Below are 7,043 nucleotides of genomic sequence, written 5' to 3'. Positions count from 1 at the left end.
AAAAAATGACTAATACGTTCGGCGAATGACTTTGACTTCAACTTCACTTTGACTTCGTTCATGTCATCGTATTTTCCATAGTATATAAAGGTTATGACAATGCAATTATATTATTGTGTGCAAATAAGTTTGAAATTTCATGTACCCTAAAAATATTAAAATAAAGAATAAGAATAATTAAATAATTGTTGTAGTAAATTGTCACACGTTCATCATACGCAAACGAACACACAGTTTGGAGCGTCAGTACAAGACCGCCGCCATTTTAAAACACGGCTTCGAATGTAAGTAATGTTTTTCTCGTACTAACACTGTGTTATACAATAGATTTGGTCTTGAATTCACAAATTTAGTTGTTACATCTGACAGAGTATGTTAGACGGTGTAATGCTGGTCCATGTTAACGTATTTGTGGGCTTGGTTGGTTTAAATGTGGAGGCGAGGCCTGGCAGTGCTGGTGTATGTGGAGGCGAGGCGAGGCCTGGCAGTGCTGGTGTATGTGGAGGCGAGGCCTGGCTGTGCTGGTGAGTATGTGGAGGCGAGGCCTGGCAGTGCTGGTGTATGTGGAGGCGAGGCCTGGCTGTGCTAGTGTGTATGTGGAGGCGAGGCCTGGCTGTGCTAGTGTGTATGTGGAGGCGAGGCCTGGCAGTGCTGGTGTATGTGGAGGCGAGGCCTGGCTGTGCTAGTGTGTATGTGGAGGCGAGGCCTGGCTGTGCTAGTGTGTATGTGGAGGCGAGGCATGTACAACACTCCCCAATAGGAAGAAAACCCACTGGGTTCTAGGCTAGTTTAGGCTTATCTGTAATAATTGAATTAAGCCTAGCAAAGCCTAGAACCTAGTTCAGTAATTTAAAAAATGTTGTAACTTGAAAAATGCCATTCAATACATTACACAATTTAAATATTTTCAGGCAATCAACACAACCCTCATGTTGGCTAACCCTCTCTCATGTTGGTCAATAATTTAATTATTTTTTTATGGAGTAATCTTTGCTGTTGAAATGTAGTCTTTTTGAGACTACATTTCAAATGTAGTGTGTGTGGAGGCGTGTATGTTAGGTATTACCTAATATACACGGTGTAATATATCTATCTGTGTGAAATAGATTAAATCCATTTATTTGATATTCAGCTAATAGTTCTGTATTTTCTACATTCATCCATGTTTTGGTAAGTGCAATAATATGTATTGTTTCATTGCAGATTAGAGATTCAAGATAGTTCTAGATTTCCGAAGTACTGAAACGCGCGCCATACAGGCTTGGTGGATCTAGGTGCAAGGTAAAATTATTTACATTTACTTTTGTATTTATGTTTTGTATTTATATGCATATATGCATTTATATGCATTATTCTATAGAATAATAGATCTCGTAATAATTTTGCAAAAATAGTGGCATTTACTATTTTTAAAAGATTATTAAAAAATTTACTGATATGGTGCATTCGGAAGGGCGAAGAGGGAGAACGGCCTGTTGACATAGCTCGGGTGCAGGGGGGGGGGGGGGTTGTGTAAAAGCCTGGTTTGTGCCTCGGAGAGGCTATGGGATCCAGTAAGTTCAGTAGAACTTCGGTTTCAACCCTTTTACCCTGTTGTAGCTCAGTCGATTAAGGCAGTGTCTGGGATGCTCCCGGACGCAGGTTCGAATCCTCGTCACGGCCCTTGTGGATTTGTTCATTTGATGCATCACGTTATTGTGATCTGTGTGTGTAATTCTTCACTTGCTACAGCAACAGGAATGGGTGTGTATGTATTTGTGTTGTTGAATATGACCGAAAGTGTAAGATTAATGATTCTAACACAAATCGTCTGAATATTTGTTTTTCTTCACTGTCGAGAGTAGTTAAAAAAATTTACTCGAGTTTATTTTCACACTTTATTTATGGTCCTTAAGTCCCTCTCCTTAATGCTGCTGCTGTTTCTCGCATCTTTGCATCGCTTGTATGTTTGGGGGTTTGGCCTCTTGCTATATATTGATTCCATTTGTGTGTGTTTGGGTCTCAGGCCCTCTCGCAATTTCTGTTGAACAAACCCCTTTTCCTAGTTCTGCATCTCTCCTTTGGTACAAATTTTGTTGTGCTTTTATCATATATTTCACAAAACTTGACATACATTTCATTTACTTCATGTCCTATCAGCAAGTGTTTGTCAAATTCTTTAAGGAAAGTTTATCATCCTGATTGCAGATCTCTAGCGATATTATGTCAACTTCTTGTGGATTCGCAATCATTATTTAATTTACCTTTAGGTGTTCTTTCACCAGCACAGCAACACTGTACCTCTCCCAACCAGTTTAAGATAAAAACTAAGTACTAACTAATTAACTCAATGTATCCTACCTTACCCCCAAAATGACAACCCATGTCTTCTATTTTAAACAATGCTGTTTTGTTGACCAAATTGTATTTTTGTTTTTTTCTGCAATGTTTCCCCCCCCCCCCCCACTCTACCACCACATTGAGTTTAGTAGCTCTGTGCACGTCAGGTGCTGTTTAATATACAGACCTACTCCTCCATTTGACCTAGTTTCTCTATCACATCTATATCACTTTGTGCTTTAGCCCTGGTGGAGCTTGGTCCACCAGGCTGTTGTTTGGAGTGGCCCGCAGATCCACATACAGTCTGCATATGATATACAGTCTGTTGATCAATTAAACTACAGTAGTTAGTTTTTATCATCCGAATGCACCAATATGTGTTCATTCTTCCCAGATGAAGGAACTAGGTAATATTCATCATCTGAATGCACCATCTGATGCTTTAACACACTCATGATACACGAGAGGTTTAAAAAACTTTTAAAACTTTTAAAACTTTTTGACCTATGTATTTAAAAGCAATTCTAAAGTTAAAAAGTGTAGCATAGGCCCCTCGCAGAATGTTCTTAATATGATCCTCAGGTTATAGTTTTCTATCTAAAACCACCCCTAGATCTCTTTCTTGATCAGAATTCTTTATAGATCTCAGTGGCTCGATCATAGAAACTGCTCTAAATCCTTGTTGGCCTGGATTGTGGAGGTCATTGGTCTCTATAAAACTAGTAATCTGACTCCTGATCACTCTCAAATAATTTTATTATGTGGGATGTTAGTGCAACTGGTCTATAATTCTTTGCCAATGCTTGTGTTGTGTTGTGTTGTTTTGGTAGTGATGTGCAATGTGTTGTTTTGGTAGTGATTCGTCCAGTTCTGGTAGTAGTGCGGTTGTTGTGTAGTGTAGTACTTGTGTGCTTGTTAATGACTTGTATTCCAGTCTTGTGGGTATCTCCTTTCCCCTACGGGCCAACTGCTTTGTTCTTACCTAGCATTTTGCTTTGTTTGGGTATGAATGTTTGTGTGCCGTATATTTTGCAAAATTTGCCATATATCTCATTATTTACTCCTCTGCCTAGCAACAAGTCTGTCTAATTATACTCATTAACTGTTTTTCAAAGTTCCCCATAGTGTCCTTTATTGAAATCGAGTTCATGAACCGTTTCAATGTTCTTATTTTCTTCTAGATTATATCTTAAAGTATATTTAAATGTTATTGTTATTATTGTTATTAAATGTTATTGTGACATTGCATTGCAATTGAGCTATGTTGTTTACCATACCGTTCATTTCGTGAGTATAAGTATAGATGCCACACTTGTGACAGGTAAAACCATGCCTTTTTTGAAAAACAGCACCGTCTGTTGCACGTAAGAGCAACCCACACTATATTATGTTGCGATATTATTTCAATATTTCCGATTGTATTGATAATTTGAATTTTCATAGATTTCAATTTATTTTCATTTCGATTTAATAATTTTGTGTGACATTGCATTGAAATTGAGCTGTGTTGTTTACCATACTGTTCATTTCATGAGTATAGTTTATTTTTTTATTTTTTTCATTTCTCTTTTTTAGCTGTTCTTATTTTTCAGTGATGGGAATATCAGATCATTTGATGTTCCCATCAGAAAATTGGGAAAGTCAGATCTTTTGATGTTCCCAATTTTCAGATGGAAGCATCAGACCATCATGGAATGCATGGGATGAGGTAGTTTAGAATGGTGGGGAGGACGACAGGGGGGATGGTGGGGAAGACGAGGGAACAGAGGAGAGGGTAATGGTGGGGAGGACGAGGGGACAGGGGAATGGAGAATGCTGGGGAGGACAAAGGGGACGAGGGGACGGAGGAAGACTGGAGAACAGGGGAACACCTAAATAAAAGCCAACAATGTTATTACTCTGTGGCTTCTTGTCTCCTGACAAAAAGAATTATAATTATATATATTAATTAATTCTTATAACTTTCCAGAAGCCTGTATCAACACCCACACTAATGCAACTGAAAGAGATGTTGAGACAAGTATTGCTGATATGTTGAAGAACGCCCCAAACAAACTCGGTGGAAACAGATACAAGGTAAAGTTTGCCAATTTGCTGTAGTCTAATTCAATTTCTTTTTAGTAATCTTCGAGAACATTTATGCTATGAATAAGATAAAATAATGTAACTGATTTTGATTTATTTACTATTTATTATTTATTTACCGTTATTAGTATAATAGATCTCGTAATAATTTTGCAAAAATAATGGCATTTACTATTTTAAAAAGCTCGGGTGCAGGGGGGGGGGGTTATGTAAAAGCCTGGTTTGTGCCTCGGAGAGGCTATGGGATCCAGTAAGATCGTCCTTCCTTTCCTCCCTAGAATCTGGATGTAGCAGGTGCTCAATTGTCAAAAGTGAAAAATTGGTTTTGTCTTCCGAATGCACCATTTCTGTAAATTTGCTAATAATCTTTTAAAAATAGTAAATGCCATTATTTTTGCAAAATTATTACGAGATCTATTATACTAATAACGGTTTGATAAAATACAGTAGACTGCCTACTGGTTTTACCTGTAATAAGGTTTGATACAGATGATTATGATTATGGTTTTGGCCTCCACCACCCTCTCACCTAACTTGTTCCAACCATGTCTACCACGGTTTTGTCTTCCGAATGCACCATTTCTGTAAATTTGCTAATAATCTTTTAAAAATAGTAAATGCCATTATTTTTGCAAAATTATTACGAGATCTATTATACTAATAACGGTTTGATAAAATACAGTAGACTGCCTACTGGTTTTACCTGTAATAAGGTTTGATACAGATGATTATGGTTTTGGCCTCCACCACCCTCTCACCTAACTTGTTCCAACCATGTCTACCACGGTTTTGTCTTCCGAATGCACCATTTCTGTAAATTTGCTAATAATCTTTTAAAAATAGTAAATGCCATTATTTTTGCAAAATTCCTGAATATTGTCAAAATGACGGAAACCCATATGTCAAAAACACATGGAGATATACCAATCCTGGAAGACATTCTTCCATCCCCACTTGAAACTGTTGAGCAGGTGGAAAGTCTGTCACATGAGCTAAAAGTTAACAGTGAATATAAAAAGAGTATGGTAAGTGTTGCTTAATTCTTTTAGCCTGAGTATGGTAAGTGTTGCTGAATTTTTTTAGCCTTGTACATATGTCTTTTGATTAGTTTTTTTGCAGATGAAGGAAGGTGGGGTGGCACATAATTGATTGTTCAGTGTTATGTTTAAGGTACAAATAAAACAAAAGCAAAAGTTACTCAAATTCGTTGATTTTTGTAATAGTTAAGAAGGAAAATATTTTAATGCTATTTATTTAATACAGTTGGAAATTAGAAAATCTAATGTTGAGATTGAAAGATATATATTATTCTCTATTACCTTACAGCTTATGCATTATTTTAACAGGTCCAGACGCTGTCTCAAATGGGCGGTGCAAGCTGTGGAGACACAGTGAGACGAATGATGAGGAGGATAGGGACCTATGGGGTCTGGTCTCAGTATTCACTCGTTGGGCGCAAGAGGAAACGTGTCTTCAAAACCTTGGATATTTGTAATGTAATAATAAGTACGTAAATTTGACATTTTTTTGGATTATATATATGTCTGCATGTATTATGTATTATACTTGCATGCTTGTTAATGACTTGTATTCTAGTCTTGTGGGTATCTCCTTTCTCCTACGGGCCAAATGCTTTGTTCTTACCTAGCATTTTGCTTTGTTTGGGTATGAATGTTTGTGTACCTTCATTGTATATTTTGCAAAATTTGCCATATATCTCATTACTCCTCTGCCTAGCAACAAGTCTGTCTAATTATACTCAATAACTATTTTTCAAAGTTCCCCATAGTGTCCTTTATTGAAATAGAGTTCATGAACCGTTTCAATATCCTTATTTTCTTCTAGATTATATCTTAAAGTATATTTAAATGTTATTGTGACATTGCATTGCAATTGAGCTGCGTTGTTAACCATTCTGTTCATTTCATGAGTATATTTTATTTTCTATTTTTTCATATCATTTTTTTTATCTGTTTTTATTTTTCAGTGATGGGAATATCAGATCATTTGATGTTCCCATCAGAAAATTGGGAAAGTCAGATCTTTTGATGTTCCCAATTTTCAGATGGAAGCATCAGACCATCATGGAATGCATGGGATGAGGTAGTTTAGAATGGTGGGGAGGACGACAGGGGGGATGGTGGGGAGGACGAGGGGACAGGGGAATGGAGAATGCTGGGGAGGACAAAGGGGACGAGGGGACGGAGGAAGACTGGAGAACAGGGGAACACCTAAATAAAAGCCAACAATGTTATTACTCTGTGGCTTCTTGTCTCCTGACAAAAAGAATTATAATTATATATATTAATTAATTCTTATAACTTTCCAGAAGCCTGTATCAACACCCACACTAATGCAACTGAAAGAGATGTTGAGACAAGTATTGCTGATATGTTGAAGAACGCCCCAAACAAACACAGTGGAAACAGATACAAGGTAAAGTTTGCCAATTTGCTGTAGTCTAATTCAATCTCTTTTTAGTAATCTTTGTGAACATTTATGCTATGAATAAGATAAAATAATGTAATTGATTTTGACTAAATATGTAGATATATTTAATTTTCTGAGCACTAATAATGAAAGAAAACCAAAATAAGAGGTGGCTACTATCTCTAATAATGGGCTGGAATAATACAGGA

General features: G+C 36.9%; 1 protein-coding gene across 1 annotated transcript in view; it reads left to right on the top strand.

The window, feature by feature from the left end:
- The first annotated feature begins 246 nt into the window (after positions 1 to 246).
- LOC138357688 (uncharacterized) overlaps positions 247 to 7,043 on the top strand; it is a 7,188-nt gene continuing 391 nt past the window's right edge. Inside the window, exons 1-5 of the mRNA XM_069314680.1 lie at positions 247 to 284; positions 1,204 to 1,281; positions 4,289 to 4,395; positions 5,751 to 5,910; positions 6,734 to 6,840. Of these exons, the coding sequence (XP_069170781.1) occupies positions 4,351 to 4,395; positions 5,751 to 5,910; positions 6,734 to 6,840 (312 nt within the window). The 5' untranslated portion in view covers positions 247 to 284; positions 1,204 to 1,281; positions 4,289 to 4,350. The remainder of the gene's footprint in view (positions 285 to 1,203; positions 1,282 to 4,288; positions 4,396 to 5,750; positions 5,911 to 6,733; positions 6,841 to 7,043) is intronic.

This window comes from Procambarus clarkii, chromosome 79 (assembly GCF_040958095.1).
Source record: "Procambarus clarkii isolate CNS0578487 chromosome 79, FALCON_Pclarkii_2.0, whole genome shotgun sequence".
Taxonomy (NCBI): domain Eukaryota; kingdom Metazoa; phylum Arthropoda; class Malacostraca; order Decapoda; family Cambaridae; genus Procambarus; species Procambarus clarkii.
Note: the sequence above shows the minus strand (reverse complement) of the source record. Positions and strands in the feature narration are given on the sequence as shown.